This window comes from Stegostoma tigrinum, chromosome 11 (genome assembly GCF_030684315.1).
Source record: "Stegostoma tigrinum isolate sSteTig4 chromosome 11, sSteTig4.hap1, whole genome shotgun sequence".
Lineage (NCBI taxonomy): Eukaryota > Metazoa > Chordata > Chondrichthyes > Orectolobiformes > Stegostomatidae > Stegostoma > Stegostoma tigrinum.
Window position 1 is genome coordinate 62,706,468 of NC_081364.1, and position 20,576 is coordinate 62,727,043.

At 39.2% G+C, this 20,576-nt stretch overlaps 1 protein-coding gene across 1 annotated transcript in view; it reads left to right on the forward strand.

Moving 5' to 3' along the window:
- Positions 1-20,576, forward strand: part of dnah1 (dynein, axonemal, heavy chain 1) — a 392,016-nt gene that overhangs the window by 190,908 nt on the left and 180,532 nt on the right. The window contains exons 36-40 of the mRNA XM_059649497.1: positions 3,488-3,642; positions 4,649-4,826; positions 8,538-8,732; positions 10,351-10,470; positions 14,773-14,931. Coding sequence (XP_059505480.1) covers positions 3,488-3,642; positions 4,649-4,826; positions 8,538-8,732; positions 10,351-10,470; positions 14,773-14,931 — 807 coding nt within the window. The remainder of the gene's footprint in view (positions 1-3,487; positions 3,643-4,648; positions 4,827-8,537; positions 8,733-10,350; positions 10,471-14,772; positions 14,932-20,576) is intronic.

Consider the following 20,576-nt stretch of genomic DNA (forward strand, 5'->3'; position numbering starts at 1 on the left):
TAATTTTTAGAGTAAGTAAACTCAAGCAGAGTAATTAACTAACTAAGTATTCAGCCACTTAATAGGGAGGTTAACAAAGCACTGCTGAAACTGAGGATTGAATCAGAGCTCTTTAGTCTAAAATTATTCCACTGAGCTATTTCAGCCTTCACACATTTTCATTCATGCCCTTTTCAGTTAACAAATGAATTAACTAGTATTCTGCCACTTAACAGTGCAGGATCACATCATACAAAGTGAAAATAGATAAAACCTTGTTCTGAACTAGAGACCTTTATATCTTCAGGCTAACACTTTCCCAACTGAGCTATTTCAGACTTTATACCACATAAAAGATGCTAAACACTGATGTTAAAACAGAGATCTTTGATCAACATATTTCCCAACTAAGCTATTTCAGTCTTCAAAGTTTTGCTTTATACGCTTGTCTAACAAATGAGGACTATAACAAATTAACCAGCATTCTGCTGTTTAACAGAATAATCAGCTAATGTAAAATAAGCACTCCTGAATCTGAAAGTCCTGATTGAACTCAGGACTGTTAGATTTTAAGTTTATCAATTTCTTAATTGAAATATTTGAGCATTCATTCAGAATGTGAGCTGTTGAAACCTAAGATGAACCAATGGCGGTAAACTCTTCAATCTATTTTAGTCTACGCAGAGCTTTTGTATAGTCTTTGGAGAAGCCAACAAAAAGCAATAAACGTTAATCCATTATTCAGCCACTTAATGGAACATTAGTAGTTCACTTGGAAGATGTTGAAACTCAGGAATCAACCAAGAATCTTTCAATTTTCTATTCAACATTCCTCTCCAAGTGTAAACTCTTTGGGTGTTAATGCAGAACAAGAACTACTACAATCCGGGATTGAACAAGGAGCTGTCAATTTAACACACTACCCAGTAAGCTTTTTCAACCTTACTATGAAGCTAGATCTGCAGAAGCCTAGCTATGAAGCTGGATCCTTTTGATCTTTGACACTGTCTTAGCTGAGCTATGTTGGCCTTCGTGTGAAACAAGAACTGCTGGAACCCTGGAATAAACCATGGACTATTTAGATCTTCACTGTAATTCTCTTCAATCTAAGCAGCATAAAGTGGGTTAGCAAGACAGATTTCCTGTCCTAAAGGGAATTAGAAAGCCTTTAGATTAGGCTTTTTCTTTAATTAGCATTTTTCATGATCACCATTACTAAACTGGTTTTCAGTTCTTTATTGATTTAATCAATGAATTTAAAATCCCCAGCTGTCTTGTTCCATTTGAACTCATGTCTGTGGAGCATTGACCCAGCTTGCTGGGTTATTACATTGGTAATATATCCAGAATGCTATCATCCCTTGCCCTTCCCTTCTGAGGAAACAGGCTCGGCTAGATGTTTTTTTTGTTCTGAAAGACTGATCTTCACCTGATTCTCTATTAATGTTTTCATGGCTAACTACTCGGTGCCCTTTGGCAATGACCAGAAATCTTTTTCCACCACCAAGAGCTTATTGCGTGCTATTAATATCAATTCAAGCTTATTCACTAACTTCCTGATAGTGGAAGTGAGAACCTTGCATTCCTGAAACCCAATACATAGTCATATTGCAGCTCTGCATATGTATTTAGACTTCCTGTCTGCAAGATCTCTCTTGGCATTTACCTTGAACCTGCTATTCATTCATGGTGCTGTGTAGGTTCCTGATACTCTCTTGCCTGCTGATAAGGATCTTGCAGAAGCACTGAAATATATTCTCCACCAATTTACACATGGATCTCTAAAGGTACTTTGGGAAGGGTTTCACAAAGAGTTAGAATAGGGCATTTGCAGGATGTCAATGCGTAAAGTGGAATGCCACAGAAATAATTTCTGGGGCCATAATTATTTATGATTTTAATGACTTGGATGACAGAAGTGAATGTACTGTCGCCTAGTTTATGGGTGCTGCAGAACTATGTAGGAATACAAGGATAACACAAATAATCTACCAAGGGATGTAAACAGGATAAGTAAGTGAGCACAGACTTATAAGATGAAATGTAATGGGGCAAAATGTGAGGTTATACACTTTGTCTGGAAGAATGCAAGAGCTGAATACTATTTAAATGAAGAAACAGCAGAAAGCCAAAGCACAGAATATTTTGGGAGTCCTTGTGCATAAATCCCAAAAGGCTAGCATACAAATTCAACAAATAATAGTGAATATAAAAATAGGGAAGTCCTACTAAAATTATACAAGGTAGTAGTTAGACCACAGCTGGAATACTGTGTTTTATCAAAGGAAAGATGTACTGATATTGTAGGCAATCCAGAGAAGTTTGACTAAGTTGATTTCAGGTATAGAAGGATTGTCTTAAGAGGAGAGAGGTTGATTCTGTTGGCCTGAACTCATTGGAGTTTAGAAGAATGAGGGCTAACCGATTGAATCATGCAAGTTTCTTAGGGGGCTTGACAGGATAGATGTAGAGAGATTGTTTCACAGGAGAGTTTCAGATCAGAAAACATGATGTGTTTGCCCTATTATGACAGAAATGAGAAGGAATATCTCCTCTCAGAGGTTGTGAATCTCAGAATTCTTTATCAAAAGAGGTTGTCAATTCTGTATTATTAAGTATATTCAAGGCTGAGATAGATTTTTAAATCTATCAGTCAGGAAATCAAGGGTTGATGGGAAAAGGCAGAAAGTGGAGGTTATATAAAGGTTATCAGATCAGCCATGATCTCATTGAATGGCAGAACAGATGGGCTGAATGGCATCATTATGATCCTACATTTTACAGTCTAATTAATTAAGCTTGGTATACAGTCATAAATCCATGACCCCTCAAGCAATTCTTTGCCTACTCTTTTTCTCTCTGTTCATCTCATTTATACTTATCTGTTGCCTCCGCCATTGTTTCTCTTCATTGATGTTTATTTTCTTAATAGATCTTGTCTCTTCTCCTAGCTTACCTGATTTCTTTCGATCAGATGCTTCCATACTGGTGCTTGGCTGACGCATATCTGGTGGGAATACTTCCTGCTTTGCCCTGGTACCAGCTGAATCATTTTGTCATCTGCTGATACAAACATAAGGGAACAAATTTCAATATAATATGCAGAATGAATAACTAGATACACATAAGTTACCATTGTTGGTAATTTGACGTGCCTGCCCATTATTTCAGCATTTAAAAGCCAATTAAAAATGAGCATTTACCATGTTGAATTAACACCAAAGGTAGAGCTCATTGATTATCTGACATCTAAATATATTTCTAAATAATTGAACGTAATAGTTATGCATAATATACAGGGACAAACCAACCACTGTTGCAAGTGGCATACAAACAAAAATGTGAATACCTGATTTTTGTAGCGCATGATGCTATAATTTAAAACTGCTGTCAAGCAATCAGTTCTTTCATAGTTGACATAATTTGGCATTTATTTTACAGTAGAATGAAAAAGTCTTCCTTTAGAATATTCATATTGCACTTGTACTTTTGTTAACTTTTTACCTAGTGTTATGAAGTTCTAGCAGCAGCAATGTCAGCCTTAAAAGGGCAGATGTCAAACAGTGGTGAAAATTATGAAAAAGTCTCTGTGTTTGTCCTCAACCCTAAATCCATCACCATGGGTCAACTATATGGAGAGTTCGATCTTTTAACTCATGAATGGTAAGTATGGTTGGCTCATATTAAGCCAAGACCGCAGTGAAAATGTAGCAATGTCTCTGTATAATGCAGTAACACTGCAAAATTACAATAACACTGCAGAATATAATCTTACTAATAATGCAAATCATAGACATGGGTCAAGAATTAGTTTAAAGTGTAAAGTGTAAATTCCATTAAGCTACTTGAATTCAGAAAATGAAAGCAGTATGCTATATTGAAAAAGGAAGTCTTGTGTTTTCATAGGACTTTCGTGCCATCAGGTAGATATTGACCAAGAAATTTAGGACAAGAAAGTACAATTTCAGGGTAAGGGACCCAATCATTTAAGATTGAGTTGAAGAGGAATTTCTCCATTCAAAGAGTTGGGACATTCTGTACCCCATAAGGTTGTGGATGCTTTGTCATTAAACATATTTGTGACTGCGGTATACAGACTTTTGTTCTCTCAGTAAGTTAAGGGATATGAGTGGCAAAGTGGAGTTGAAGCCCAAGATCAGCTATTGTTATACTAACTGGCTGAACAGACTTGCTATGTCATGTTGTTTTCTCCTGTTTCTATTTTTTACATGTTTATGATTCTCCAAAGAACTTTATATCTAATTAAACACTTTTTGGAGGTGTAGTCATTTTGTAATCAAAGCAACATGTAACCGATTTGCATACTGTAAATATTCCACGAATAGCAATTTACGAATGGCCAGATAATCCATTTAAGTGAAGATAGTTAAGGGTAATATTGGCCAAGAAACCAGAAATAAATCCTTTTGTTTTTTTCCCAGTGTGCTATGGAATCCTGTACATGAACCCTGAGTAGGTAGTGCTTCAGTTTAATGAGTTAAATGAAAGACAGACCTTTAATAGTGCAGTAGTTTCAGTTTCGTGGAGACAAGTTTTTAAATGTGAAAATAAATGTATGTCAAGAAGTAAGCATTACTTAATGTGATTTGTACCGTGCTTTAGCAAGGGGCCAATTTCTCCACAAACTGCTCTTTTGTCTCTTTAACAGGACAGATGGCATTTTATCATCTTTAATAAGGAGTGGAGCTGCATCCACTGACCGTGTAAAAAAATGGTACATGTTTGATGGGCCTGTTGATGCAGTGTGGATTGAAAACATGAACACTGTCCTGGATGATAACAAGAAATTATGCCTCAGCTCTGGAGAAATCATCAAACTCACCGAGGTAGGTAGAAAGAAGTCATGAAACCAAGAAAAAATTGTGGGCTAACCCCATAATTTGGAAATTGGCCATGGACTCACTTACATGTCCAGCTAGGCTTCAACATTATCTAGGAGATACATTGGGACAGGCTAGTCTGATATTGTGTGGAAAATATAGAAGGAATTTCCGTGCCTCTGCTTATGACATTTTAATTATTATTTTTGTGCTGAGGACCCATACAAGCTAAGGGACCAATTATTTAGGATTCAATTTCTTCACTCAAAGAATTGTGACATTCTGTACTCCATAAAGTTGTGGATGCTTTGTCACAGCACAATCTAAACCAGTTTTTAAACGGCAATTCAAAAGTGGAATATAGGAAACATTGAAGTTAGATAGGAGAAGATGGAGAAATTTCATAATGAATTCAGGTTCCTCTTGACTCCATAGATTGCTATGTTCAGTGGAGTAAGATTCTGTTCTCCAGCAAAGGGAGGATGAGACCTGCAGTTGCCATAAACATGGCTTGTAAAATAATTCCACAGAGAGGCCGATATCCTGTCATCAAGTCACCCTTTATATACATGTGGAGTGTCCTTGAGTCTAGTACTGCCATTTCAGAGTCATCTCTCAGAGTGCCAGAATCTCTGACATGCCTCTTTTTGTCTGTCAGTCAGAGCTCCCTAATTGGACCAGATTAACACATTCTGTGAGGTGCAGCTGGCTAACCTCCTTGCAGTCACTATAGCTTGGCTGGAGGTGGGTGAGGTATTCAGAAGTAGCATTTCATGTATTCATGTGGAATCTTTGTAACAAGAAACTTTTTCTCCTCCTTTCAGGCATTATTGAATACAGAGTCCACACAATCAAGGGATTTGATGGCCCTCTGGATCCTTCTTCCCCTCTCCTTCCATCCAACCCCATCCCTCCATCTAATTCCACTTTTTGACGTATATTCACAATACCGTCTGACTTTCCCCTCTCTGTAACGGAATAATCTGTGTTCATCAAAGGATGTAGCTTTATCCCTCTGTCTTTACCTCAATGCATTTCAGGCACAACATGTCACTAAACCCTTCTTCCATTATCTTTGCCTTCCTGCCTCCATGCCCTCCAAAACCCAGAGGGTGCTAGTCAATAGCATCTCAGCAACTCTGAACAATCTGCCTTTACCTCTACTGAAATGACATGGAGGAGTAAGAAAATAGCAAAGCAAGGTTTTGCGGTTGCATTATCGTATGAACATGAGTAAATGAGAAAATGTTATGTTGTAAAATTTCTGTTTTTTAATAGAATAATGTAAATTTTATTATTTTGCACCATTTCTCCATCTTCCACATTGATGATTGCTAAGTAGCAAGTTGACATTTAATTTGGTAATGGAAACCAGCCTTAAATGAATTCGGTTTAATCGCTCATCATTGGTACTTGTTGTAGTAAGATTGGGTCTGTCTCTTCTAAGTAACAGCAACAGGCTTTAGTGAACATAACTGTACATGTAGGATACTAGGAGAAAAAAATTTACTTGCAGCCCTACACATTCAGACTCCAGTTCCATGCAATTGGATGTAACTCTGATATAGTTTCTTTTTCACATGGTTGTATCTAGTCTGAAAAAAAAAGTATAATTCCCCCTTCTCTTCCACTGTGCTTTCAGTTACACTGGCCTGACAGTTTGGAATTTCCTCCTAACTCTCTCCTTTCAACTCCTCTATCCTTTAAAGATGTTTTTTAAGCCAATCTCTTTGATAAAACTTCTGGCATTGATTTCATTTGTTCTTCAGATGCAAGCTATTGTTAATTCCTAACTGTTCTTAAGAAAGTGACATGAGCCACCTCCTTGATCTGCTGCAATCATTGTGATATATGTATGTCTAGAGTGCTGTGAACTAGGGACTTCCATGACATGACCCACCAATGTAAAAGAAAATGATATTATTTCCATTCAGGATCATGTTGAACTTTGAGAGGAGCTTGCGGGTGGTAGTCTTTTCAAGCACCTCCTTTCCTTATTCTTCATGATTAAAGAGTTGCTAATTGTATACCATAGAATCCATTCAATGTGGAAGCAAACCATTCAGTCCCTTGGGTCCACACTGATCCTCCGAAGAGCTTCCCACCCAGAGCTACCCCTGTACCCTATCCCTGTAATCCTGCATTTCCCATGGCTAATCCACCTAGTTTACATATTTATGGACACAATGGGCAATTTAGCATGGCCAAACCACCTAACTCGCACATCTTTAGACTGTAGGAGGAAACCAGACCATTCAGAGGAAACCCACGCAGATATGGGAAGAATGTACAAACTCCACACAGTCACCGGAGACTGGAATTGAATCAGGGTCCCTGGCGCTGTCAGTTCCACTGAACCAGTGGGCCACCCTCTACCATTGTCCCCATCAGCTGGGGTACTTAATTATATTCAGGTAGTGTGCGTTCGTTGGGGACTCATCTGTGTTTTTAAAGGAGCAGGTTAAAGCTGTGGTTGTGAGGTTGATGATGTGCAATATGTGCCCCTGCAAACAAAAGCTGACCAAAAAAAAGATTTATCTTTCACCACCTGGTTATTACATTTTAATATGGTGGGAAAAGTTGGTTACCTGAAAGTGAAATTAGAAGCTGTGATATCTTTCTAAATGTTAAACTAAAACCCAAGCAGCCATTTGTGCAAAACAGAAGTTTAATTTGTCAGGGTCTCATTACCCTCTGATGTTCTCTGAGTCTGAATCACATGGCTAATGGAAGAGATTGATGTGTAGGTTACTACTCTACCAAGAAGAACACAATAATGGTATTGATATTATAAAAACAGAAAATGCTGGAGAAGGTCAACAGTTCTGGCAGCATGTGTGAAGAGAGAAATAAAGATAATGTTTTACTTCCAAAGATTCTTCTTTGGAACTCAGGTTTGGAACTATGTTATCATTTCTGCAGTAAGTTCAGAAGTAAAATATTTCCTGAGACGCAATAAGTTGGAAATTGCTGAAATGTTGGAGCTTGTTTTAGAATTCATGGATGAAATCTAAAAGAAAGATGACCTGTTAAACAAATATGAAAACCTGAAGTAATGATCATCATGCCTTGCCAATAGCAAGTAGCTTTTAACTCCTTCACTTCTGGATCGTTCCAAGGATCAGTAGTGGACTTTGGCAATATCTCACAGTGACAGCAAATTTTACATGTGCAGGTCACTGATACTCTATTTACAAATGCTCGGTGGTGCACACAATTTCACATAGATAAGCCACAAAGGGCAGTCAATTTCACCTCCAACATTGAATTCCAAAAGGTGCAAGACACCATTGACTTCAAACAGAAAATCCTGTCATTGCTGTTAGATACATCTTCAATTTCTTTTATTTCTCTCATCATTACAACAGCTTTAATTTAAGTTGCTCCTGCCTCCACCTAATCACTTTAAAGTTAATTCTTTTTCTATTATTGTTATTGTTTTCCCTCTCTGCATCCTCTATTCCCTCTCAAACTATCTAGCTGTAACATCGTCTGATTCTAGTGAATAATCATTGAACTAAAACTTTAATTTTTCCCTCCTATCTCATAGAGGTGGCTAACCTGCTGAATAATTCAATTTTTGTCAAAATGTTTGAATGCAATACCACCCATTCACAAAATAAAATTTTGAATAAATGCAAGACATATATTTTGTGTCTTGGAACCCAGCATGAAAGTAAGAAAGCACTAAGTAATCTTTGTATTTTTATTTTTGAGGTGATGACAATGATGTTTGAAGTGCAGGATTTGGCAGTGGCCTCTCCTGCCACCGTGTCTCGCTGTGGGATGGTCTACTTGGAGCCTAGTATTTTGGGATTGAAACCATTTACTGAATGCTGGCTGAGACAAGTTCCCCCAACCGTAGAACCATTTAAAGGTCAACTGGAATCTCTCTTTCATCGTTTTCTGGAGGTCAGCAAATTTGACATTGAAAAAAAACTCAGAAGTTATGTTACTGTACTTGAATATTTACAACGTTGGTTGAGATTAACCATGTAGACCCAGAGCACAGTAATGCCGAATGGAGTTGCACAACCTCTGTGTTGAAAGATCAAAGCTAGAGAGTGACCAGGTTGTCTATCTGTCTTTGTTTGTGAAAAAATAATGCATTCACTTCAGAATTTGTATCTTTTGAAGCAACACTATTGCCAAAAGCATTTCCATTGTTTAAGCATGAATGTGGAAGGTGGAGGCAAAAGAATAGCGTTCTTAATTGAATCAGCATGGTTTCTTATACTGTAATGCAATTAGAAAGAAGACTGAAAAGAAGGAAGAATTGTTTGACACTGTATGACTAGTGAATAGTGACCTTATGTTTACAGGAAATCCAGGGAGGCAGGTTGGTGAGAGTAAATCTTGGCAAGATCAGGAATATATAAACTCCCATAGACTTTAATGGAAGGACCTCAAAATAAATCTTTCTTCCCTTTCCCCCATGGTGGCCAACCAGATTGAGGCATGGCAACATTAAATTAAAATCAGGTTCTTAATTGTCTTCAGGGATGCTGATTTAAATATGTTAATCAAGGTGCCTGTTTCTCAAAGATGGGACATTTACACAATACAAATATGGCACGGCCAGTAGAGCAATAAGCATGCGTATGATTGGTTGAGGATACTTCCCGTGTTCTTACATGTTTTACCCGCAATCCAGCCACCTCACAACCCCGATTACCTATATACAACCGTTGTGTCTGTCACAGAAAAGTTAGTATCAAGCTCTTGTTAGTTAACAAATAGCTAATATGCAGATCACTAGCCAGAGTCTATAGTTCATAGGCGTAGTGATAAAATTGTACATTACAGAAAGAGGCAGTTCAGCCTATTGTGTACGTCAGCACTTTGAAACAATTATCCAATTAGTTTCATTTATCCAGCTTAAGATCTACAGCCCTACAATGTTTCTTTTACAACTATGTAATACCCCTTTTGTAAGGTAATTCTGGTCATAAGACATTAGCTTTATTTGCCACTACTTCCTTTGTGTGGCATGTCTACGTTGATCAATTTTTACCATCTCCTGCTGAGTGCTCTTTATCATTATCACATAAGAATACCCTATTGTGAAACAGGGCAATCTTACATTCCCCCATTTCATGCAGCAGTAAATCTATGAACCAACAATGTTTTAATTATAAATTTGTACATTGCAAATTCAATTCTGGCCTGAGAAAATACCTCAGTCCATTAAACAACATTGTATTCCCTTGTCCCATTTCCTCACCTGCAGAAATCAGCCTGTTACTGCCAAATTATGTGCTGGGAGTTTACACGGAAAATGCTTTTATGACTTACTCTCACAGAATTTGCTAGAAATGATTACGTTCTGCTCATATAGACTGCAGAATTACCTAGGCTTTCAATACGTATTCTATTGATATAAATGTAGACTCCACCCGATACGTTAGAGAATGATCCAGGTCATCTCACTAGGATTACTTGTTGGTTTCTTGTTCCTCCTTTGTTAATTAACACAATATAAACAAGTTTATAGATTGAACTGTTTTTATGTGTCTTTTTCTTATTACAGGAATCAATTTTTTTTGTGCGGAAAACAGTGAAAGAGGTGATCACCTCAGTGGACAGTAGTCTTACCTGCAGTCTCCTCAAACTGATGGATTGCTTCTTTAAGCCTTTGATTCTAAGAGAGGTCAGATTATAATAGATCAGTTATCCAGAATTTTATATTTCATTTTTACAAACAGACGAAAAGATGCATGGTCAGTTATGTGCTCGCAACCCACCATTATGTCTATCCATCTAACCAGATAGATTCAACAGAAGTACAAGAGTGGAAAACCTACTTGCTCTCGTCTTAACAAATCTACCTGTTGCAGATCCATCTGTCCCTGACAATATCACTGGAGTGACCTGTATTGTCCATGTGGAGATGAAATCCTATCTTCACACTGGGGGTGCCCTCCAGGATGTTATACTACCGTGCTAAATGAGATTAACCCTGAATCAATGAAGAATGCAGGAGAACACCCCATGAGTAGCACCAAATGTATTTAAAAATGAAGTGCCAACCTGCTAAAGCTATAGTACACCACTACTTGAATGCTAAATAGAAGCAGCTCGTGATAGACAGAGCTGCAATTCTACAACCAACAAATCAGACATCTGCGGATTTACCGCATCCAGTCATAAATAATAGTAGACAGTTAAACAATTAATTGAAGGAGGAATCTCTGCCATTATCTCAGTTCAAAATTGTGGGGGAGCTCAGCATACAAGCTGGAAGAATTTACAGCCATCTTCAGCCTGAACTACAGAGTGGATGATACATCTTGGCCTCCTCCTGACATCAAGAATACAGCTGAAAGCACTGTCATCTGCAAGGCCAGGAGACCAATCAACGTGAAGGTAATATTGCTGAAGTCTTGCACTCCAGGACTAGCTACACTCCCAAGTTATATATTCCAGTACAGTTACAACACTGGCATCTACTTGGCATTGTTGAAAATTGCCCCCAGGTGCCCTCCCCCAGGTCTCCACAAAAAGCAGGTGCAAACTAAGCTGACTAATCACCACCCAAACAGTTGACTCTTGATCATCAGCAGAGTGATGGAAGGTGATGTCAGCTGTTCAGTCAAGCAGAAGATGCTTGGCAATAACTTGCTTGATGATGATTCATTCAGGTTTCACCAGGGACTAATTAACTCTTGACCTCATGGCTGAACTCAAAAGATGAGAGTGACTAGCCTTGACAGAAGGCAGGATTTGACAAAGTATGGCATCCAGAAACCCTAGCAAAACTGGTATCAATCGGAATTAGGGAGAAAACTCTTCACTCATTGGAGTCATACCTAGTACAAAGGAAGATAGTTGTAGTCATTGGAGACCAATCAAGTCAGTCTCAGGACATCACTGCAGGAATTCCTCCAAGCAGTGTCCTAGGCACAGTCATCTTCAGCTGCTTCAACAATGACCTTCCCTCCATCACAAGGTCAGAAGTGGGGATGTCTACTAATTTTTACACGATTTTTAGTATGAGTACTGTCTCCTGAACTGCTGAGGCGGCACATTCGGGCTCAGGGTAATAACCGGCAAGTAAAACATATGCCACTCAAGTGCCAGGAAATCTCCAGCAAGGAAGAATTTAACCATCTCCCTGTGATATTCAATGGTATTAATGTTGCAGAATCCCCACCATCATCTTAGGACTTAACATTGACCAGAAACTGAACTGACAGCTGTATAATTACTAAGGCTATAAGAGCAGGTCAGAGTCTAGGGATTCTGCAATGAATGGCTTTTCAAAGCCTGTTCACCGTGCACAAGGCACAATTCAGGGGTGTGATGGAATATCCTCCACTTACTTTGATGACTGCAGCTTCAAAAATACTCAAGAAACTTGACACTTTTCAGGAAAAAGCAGCCTGCTTTGCAGCATTCCATCAACCAACTTAAACACTCATTTTCACCGTCACTGGCAACAGTAGCAGCATTGTACACCATCATTAAAGACTGGAGCCACTTCGTCAAATCAGTTATTTAATTGTCCACCAGCATTCACAACTAAATATGGCAAAAGTGCAGACCATACATCTGATCCATTGAATATGAGTTCGCTTAGCTCTGTTGTTACTGCTTATGTTGTCTGTCATGCAAGTGGATGTGTGTTGTAGCTTTTCCAGGTTGGCATTTCACTTTTAGGTATGCCTGGTGCTGCACCTGTCAGGCTGTCCTGCTGTCTTCAGTCAACCAGTATTGATCCCTTAACTTGATGTTAAGGGTACACTGGGGCAAATGAGGTTGCAGATTGTGTTTGAGCACAATTTTCATGGATGCCCAGCGTTGAGTTGATCAATTTGTTCAAAATCTATCCCATTTAGTTAGTACAATGTTAGTGCTACACTGCACAAAGGAAGTTTTCCTCAATGTAAAAAATGGGATTTCATCTCCACAAAGGTCTGTACAATGGTCACTCCTGAGTTAACTGTATGGGTGCAAAGAGTGGTGTATGTATGTAACAAACTGCCAGAGGAAGCGGTGAGACAGATACAATTACAACATTTAAGAGGCATTTAGATGGGTATATGACTAGGAAGGTATAAAGGGACATGGGCCAAATGCACTCAAATGGGACAAGGTCAGATTGGGATGCCTGGTCATTGCGACAAGTCAGACCAAAGGGTCTGTTTCCATGGTATATGACTATGACAGATTAGTCAGTAGCAGGCGGATTGGTGAGGATCAGGGCAAATATGTTGTTTTCTCTTGATGATTCCCTCACAATTTGCTGCAGATCCCATCCGACAGCCACATCTTGTAGCATTAGACTCACTCAATGAAAGTGGTACTGTCAAGCCACTGTTGGGGATGGAAATTGATGCCCCTCTCAGAGTACGTTGTGCTTGTTTAACACAGAGCAGTACTGATTTATTAGCTGAAAGGGACTGTCTGTAGGTAGTATCAACAGGTAGTTTCTTGTCCGTATTTGACCTGATGCATCAGACTTCATGGGGTTTAGAGTTAATGTTGAAGACTCCCAGAGCGACTCCCTCTTGACTGTAAGTTGCTGTGCCACCACCTCTGGTAGGTCTGTCCTGCCAGTGAACTGGTAATAGTGTTGTCTGGAGACATTATAAGGTATGATTCCATAACTAAGTCTATGTCAGGCTCTTGCATGACTTGTCTCTGAGACAGCTCTCACAATTTTGGCACCAGCTCCCAGTTGCTAGTGAAGAGGAATGTTGATGATCGATTTTGCTGTTGTCATTGCTAGGTTTCAATCTTTTGTTTTGACTTTATAGCAGTTTCATCCAACTGTGTGTCTTATTTGACCATGCCAGAGGACAGGTAAGTGTCAACTATATTCCTGTGGGTCTGGAGTCACATGTAGCCTTGAGCAGATAAGAACAACAGATCTCCTTCTCCTTTAAATTCAAATTCTACTAACTGAATTTGAACCCAGCTCCTCAGTGTATTTCTTGAGTGTCTAGATTACTGCACCTGCGATCATAAACTGACAAATTACTTCCCCCTCAGTACCATTGTCCGTCTTCTGTGGTATTGACTCCGATTGAACAATATCACAATTTACAAATTATCATCCTTGCTTTCAAATTCCTATCTCAATAGGCTGTGGAAGTTCAGCCATTAAAAATGTTTAAAGTAGAGATTGATAGGTTTCTGATTACCAATGGTGTAAAGATTTCTGGGGATAGTGGATAAAAGTGCTTGGTCAACAGCAGTTATAGCATCATAGAATCCCTACAGTGGATTTGGCCCAACAAATCCATGACCACCTTCTGAAGAGCATCCCACCCATACTTACACCACTGCCCTATCCCTGCAGTTCCCATGGCCAATCCACCTAACCATGAGAGGGAACCCACACAGAAACAGGGAGAATGTGCAAACTCCCCACAGACAGTTACCCGTGGCTGGAATTGAGCCCAGGTCCCTGGTGTTGTGAGGCAGCAATGCTAACCGCTGAGCCACCATTGGGAGAATGCTCAATAGGCTGAATGGCTTGCTCCTGTTCAGGTGGTCCTCTGCTCCTATCTCTGTAGCTCCCTCCAGACTAAACTGTTCAATCATATCTGAGTTCAATTAGAGATAGTAATTGTTCCACCATTGACAAATATGTCTTTAAATGCAAAAACCTTCATTTCTGGAATTCGGTCATAAATCTCCCAGTCTGTCTGTCCTCATTTAAGATACTTCTTAACCTAATATCTCCTTATGTAGCTCCATGTCAAGGTTGTTTGAAAATGTTCCTGTGAAGTATATTGAATTACTTTTCCCATACTTGAAACTAGTAGAATTCTTTACTGTTTATCTATTGTTCTGGCCTCCTCCTAAAAGCTTTGCATCACCTAATCATGAATTCATTCTGTATTCCCTATGAGTCTTCAAATCTGGTTGTTTCTTGCACTATGCTGTTTAGCATTTGAACAGCGTTTCTTAATTTTAATAAAAAATCTTGCCTTTCTTTGAACAGGGAGAGAAAGGCCCTCCACGTGAGAAACTGAAGCTTCTACCTGACTTAATAGAGCCCTGGTTTATTTTCTCCTTGATCTGGAGTGTAGGTTGCACTGGTGATGCTGCAAGTTACGCTGCTTTCAGCGACTGGATGAGACAGAAGATGGCAACGGAAAAGGTATGTTTGTTTTAATTGAACTGGCTAATTGAGGTTATGAGCCCTAGCATTGAAAAGTCAATAATTTCCATTTCACACCTTTCAATGCACCAATGTAGTTTAATACTTTTCCTTAGCTAGATGGATAGAGAGCTGGCTGGGCAACAGAAGACAGAGAGCTGTAGTAGAAGGAAGTTTCTCAAAGTGGAGAACTGTGACCTGCGGTGTTCTACAGGGATCTGTGTTGAGACCACTGTTGTTTTTGATATGCATAAATGATCTGGAGAAAGGTATAGATGGTCTGATTAGCAAGTTTGCAGACAACACTAAGATTGGTGGAGTAACAGATAGTGAAGGGGACTATCAGAGAATGCAGCAGAATATAGATAGGTTGGAGAGTTGGACGGAGAAATGGCAGATGGAGTTCAATCCAGGCAAATGCAAGGTGATGCATTTTGGAAGATCCAATTCAAGAGTGAACTATATGGTAAATGGAAAAGCCCTGGGGAAAATTGATACACAGAGAGATCCGGGTGTTCAGGCTCGTTGTACCCTGAGGGTGGCAATGCAGGTTGATAGAGTAGTCAAGAAGGCATATGGCATGCTTTCATTCATCTGACGGAATATTGAGTACAAGAGTTGGCAGGTCACGACTTTGGTTCGACCACATTTGGAATACTGTGTACAGTTCTGGTCGCCACATTACCAAAAGGGTGTGGATGCTTTGGAGAGAGTGCAGAGAAGGTTCACCAGGATGTTGCCTGGTATGGAGGGTGCTAGCTATAAAGAGAGGTTGAGTGGATTAAAAATACGGAAGTTGAGGGAGGAACCAGACTGAGGTATAGACAGGGTGGATAGCAAGAAGCTTTTTTCCAGAGTGGCGAACTCAACTACTAGGGGCCACGATTTCAAGGTGAAAGGGGAGAAGTTTAAGGGAGATATGCATGTAACGTTCTTTACGAGGAAGGTGGTGGGTGCCTGGAATGCATTGCCAGCGGAGGTGATAGAAGCAGGCATGATAGCAGCATTTAAGATGTATCTTGACAGATACATGAATGGGTAGGGAGCAGAAGGATACAGTTCCTTGGAAAATAGGTGACAGGTTTAGATAGAGGATCTGAATCGGTGCAGACTTGGAGGGCTGAAGGGCCTGTTCCTGTGCTGTAATTTTCTTTCGTTCTTTGTTCTTGTTCTTACTCCTTACTATCAAGATGCATTCATGTATGAAAAGGTCTCTGAAAACACTACTTCATTAGATTTCCTGCAGTTCATTAACCTCTGAATTCCTCTTGAGACCTAATAAAAGTGTAACTAAATTTGTTTGCAATGCACTTTAGGACAACACATCTGAAGCATCCGATGTATAGAAACAGCATGAGCTGTATGAATGGAAAATTCCAAAAATGGAAGATGCCAGTCCCCATATTATTTATATAAATACTATTTGCACATTTTAATACACCTCACACTCTGAATGTACAAGTATTTAATTGTTATTTTTAATAAATGCATGCATGCCCATATCATACTCCTCCAACCCCACAAACTTCCTGATTTTCACACAGAAATCCTGACTAGGTTAACCCTGTCCATTAAAAATGGACATTAAAGGGCATTGAATAATAACAATGCCAAAATAAAATACTGCAGATAATAGAAATCTGATTAAATAAAAGAAATTGATGGAAATACTCAACAATTCTGACAACATCTTTAGAGAGTGGAACAAAATTTGATGTTTCAGAGCAAAGGCATTTCACCCGACCTGGGAGAACTTAGAGTTCTTTCCATCCCCATCCCATTGAATCCTAGAATCCCTACAGTGCAGAAAGAAGCCAATTGGCACATTAAGTCTGCACTCACCCTCTGAAGAGCATTTCACCCAGACCAATGCTCGACCCCATCCCAGTAACCCAGCATGCGATTTTTAGCATGGTTAACCCACCTAGCCACATCCCTGAACACTGCAGGGTAATTTTTTTTAGCATGGCCAACCCAGCTAATCTGGACATCTTTGAACTGTTGGAGAACGTGCAGACTTCTCAGACAGTTGCCCAAGGCTAGAATCAAATCCAGGTCCCCAGTGCTGTAAGGCAACAGTCCTGACCACTGTGCCATCATGCTGTCCTTTGCTAACCTTGTTTGCTGATTGTATTTCTTTTCATATAGCCATGTATTGATAAATCTGAAAAAACATACTTACTATTTCTAGAAACAAGCCATGTACAATAAGTATAAAAATCAGTTCCATCTGGAAGATAGGAGAACACATTCATCCTAACAATTCATTCTTATATTTGCAACAAATAACATCTTTTCACTAGCATACATACATACATGAGCAAATTGGACTGTTGTGATGTTACAATTTTACAGCTTTTTCTTTCTAAGCTGGGAAACTGTACCTTGATATTACTTTAGTAAATAAAACTAATTGATTAATAAAAATGAATTAATTGCATTAAATAATAATTAGCTAATCAAGTAAATATATATAGTAAAGCAGACTTGGCAGGGCAGGGGGTGTGTGGTGCCTACAGTACATGGTAGTTTGTGTAGAGCAGTGCAATCTAGACAACGATTTCTGTGGTATTTATCAAACTCATGGAACTTCAGCTTAGATATGTGGAGCTGGATTTGAACAAGAAACATTGTGGGCCACAGAGGGGGAAAATTAACCCAACACTTTGTTCTGCTAGGCAATCTCATTCCTTCAGTTAAGTACGCATCTGGGTTTGGTTATATGTCAAGGACCGGGAGAGTGTGATGGCTAGACAAGTAATTTATCCAGAATGTAATAGTGGAGGAGTCTTGGCCATTGACTTTAACCAACAGGTACAAGGTGCCTGTTTCTTGTGTGGATGAAAACCAGGACTGCAGGATGAATGGGCAAATTGACCTTTCTGCAGTAACTCATTCAAGTGAGGGGTATGAAAAGAAACAGCGTATCATGAGAATAGATGCTTACATTTTTATTTCTTTTAATGTGATTTGGATCATGCATTGCCCATTCACTAATTACCTTTGATTTAGCCATTCAGAGCGCAGTTAAGACTGGATCACTTTGTTGTGGGTGTGGTCTCACACGTAGGCCAGACTAGGTAAAGATGGCAAATTCCCTTCCCTAAAGGACATTAGTGAACCAGATAAGATTTTCCTGCAAGCTGAATAGTTACAGACACATAGCTATTCCAAAGTTCCATGCACGGTGATTGACATCAGCATGCCAGTTGTAGCAATGACTTCTGCCTCCAGACATTGCTGCCAGGGACAGAACTCAGGAGCCCCATGCAGCTTGACAGAAAGTTAGAAAGAATGCAGAATCAGATAAATTTTTTTATTTAAAATTCTTGATGATCATCACTGGGACCACTTTATGTTCCAGATTTATGATCTCAGTTCAAACTCCACTAGTTGCCAAGGATGGGATTTGAATCCATATCCACAGAGCATTAACCTAGGCCTCTGGATTACTAAGCTGATGATGTTACTACTGTACCACCATCTCTAAGCTCTTTATGGCTTAGATTGGAAGTTCCAAAGGTTGGATAGCCTGACTACTTTCAAACTGAAGAACTCCAGTTGATGGGACAAGTATCCAATTGTTGTGGTTCCCACACAAGTTAACACTGCAAGTTCAGTTAGGAATGATTACTGATATGAAACCATGAGGAGTTAGGGTCCAAAATAAAATTCAGAACCTCAAAGATAGTAATCTGAACAAATCAAAATATAAGGTTAATAGTGTGGCTTGAGGTGGTGTATAAGGCCCACTGTTTGACATAATGGCCCATTGGCACCTGCACTGAAGAAAGAAGGAACTGATCCATTGGCATAGAACTAGTGTCCTGGTGAATAAAATAATCAGGGAAGTAAACTGGGCTTTAAACTAATAAAGGAATGGGAGCATTCAGAAAAAGGTAATTTTTTAAAAATAGAAATGATATGCAAAATGGAATCATTTTCTTGATAATTCCAGAAATTTCAAGCCAACTTGAGAGTAGGCCTAGATCTAGATTTTTCCAGACCTTTGCCATGGCTGACGGACCAAACAATAGCAGCAGAGTCCAAACAAACCTTCAGCAGAGAACATCGTTCCTGATGTTTAGAGAAGTCCGGGAATTTAAGCCAGGCTATTTTCAATCTAGTACTGTGTAATGAGAAAGGATTAATTAATAATCTTATAGTAAAGAAGTCTATGGGGAAGAGTGGCCTGAGTACAACAGACTTCTGTTTTGAGTTTGAAAGTGATTTTGTTAAATCCACAACTAGGACCTTAACCCTAAACAACTCAGGCATGAAAAGTGAGTTGCCCAACGTTGATTGGGAAAGTAGATCAAAAGATATGATTGTAGAAAAGCAATAATTATTTTCAAAAATTAGTAATGATTTCCAATAAATTCCTTGAAGGCACAAAATCCCTCTGGAAAGGTGGTCCAACCATGAGTGACAGTTAAATTATATTAAATCTAAAGAAGCAGTTTATTATGTTGCCAATTAATTATTAAGTCTCCGGAAACTGCAGATTTTGGAATTCAGCAAAGCAGGATAAAATGATAAGACCAGAAGAAATAGGGACAGGAATAAGTTTCTCAGCCCCTCTAGCCTCCTGTGCCATTCAATAGGATTATGGCTGATCAGATATTTGTTATGTCTGCTTTTCTGCGTTTTCCCTATAACCCTTGATGTCCCTACTGATCAACAATCTATATATGTCAGCCTTAAATATTCACAAGGATTCTGTCCCAACAGTTTTCTGTGGCAAGGATTTCCAAAGACTCCCAAGTTGCTGAGAGAATTCCTCCTTGTCCTGGTTTTAAATTGACACTCGTTAATTCTGAGATTGTGCCCTCCGGTTTTAGGCTTTTCCATGAGGAGAAACATCCTGTCATAATTTACTCTGATAAACACCTCAAGTATCCCAAATGTTTGAATGAGGTGACCTGTTGTTCTTCTAAATTTCAATAAGTAGAATCCCAGCCTGTTTAACCTTTGCTCATAGGACAATTCCCCCACATCAGGAATCCCATCCTAGTGAATTTTCTCTGAATTTCCTCCAATGAACTAATAAACTTTCTGAGATAAGTGGAATATAGCTTCTCAAAATACTCCAAATGTGGTCTCATCAGCACCTTGTAAAGTTGCAGTAAACTTCCCTACTCTTATTCTCCAATGCCCTTGATATAAGGGCCACCATTCCATTAATCCTCCTGATTACCTGCTGCACCTTAGTGCTGGCTTTCTGGATTGCATGCACAAGAACCCCCAAGTCCTTTTGTGTTGCGGTTTCCTACGCTTTTTCTTCATTTAAATCAAATCCTGGCCCAAGGTTCTCCATTCCAAAATGGACAACTTCACATTTTTCTCATACGGTACTCCATTTGCCAACCTTTTGTCTAACTTAATCTATTACTATCTCTATGTAAACTGTATCCCTCTTGCAAGTCGCCTTTTTACTTTTTTTTGTCATGTGAAAATTTGGCTAGAGTACTTTTGCTTCCTTCTTCCAAATCATTAATATAAATTGTAAACAGTTGTAGTCCCAATAGTGAATCCCTGTGGAACATCACTGGTCGCCAACCTGAAAAACAACCTCTTATCCCTACTCATGCCCATTAGTCAATTCTCCATCCATGCCAACACAATAGGCTCTTACCTTATGACTT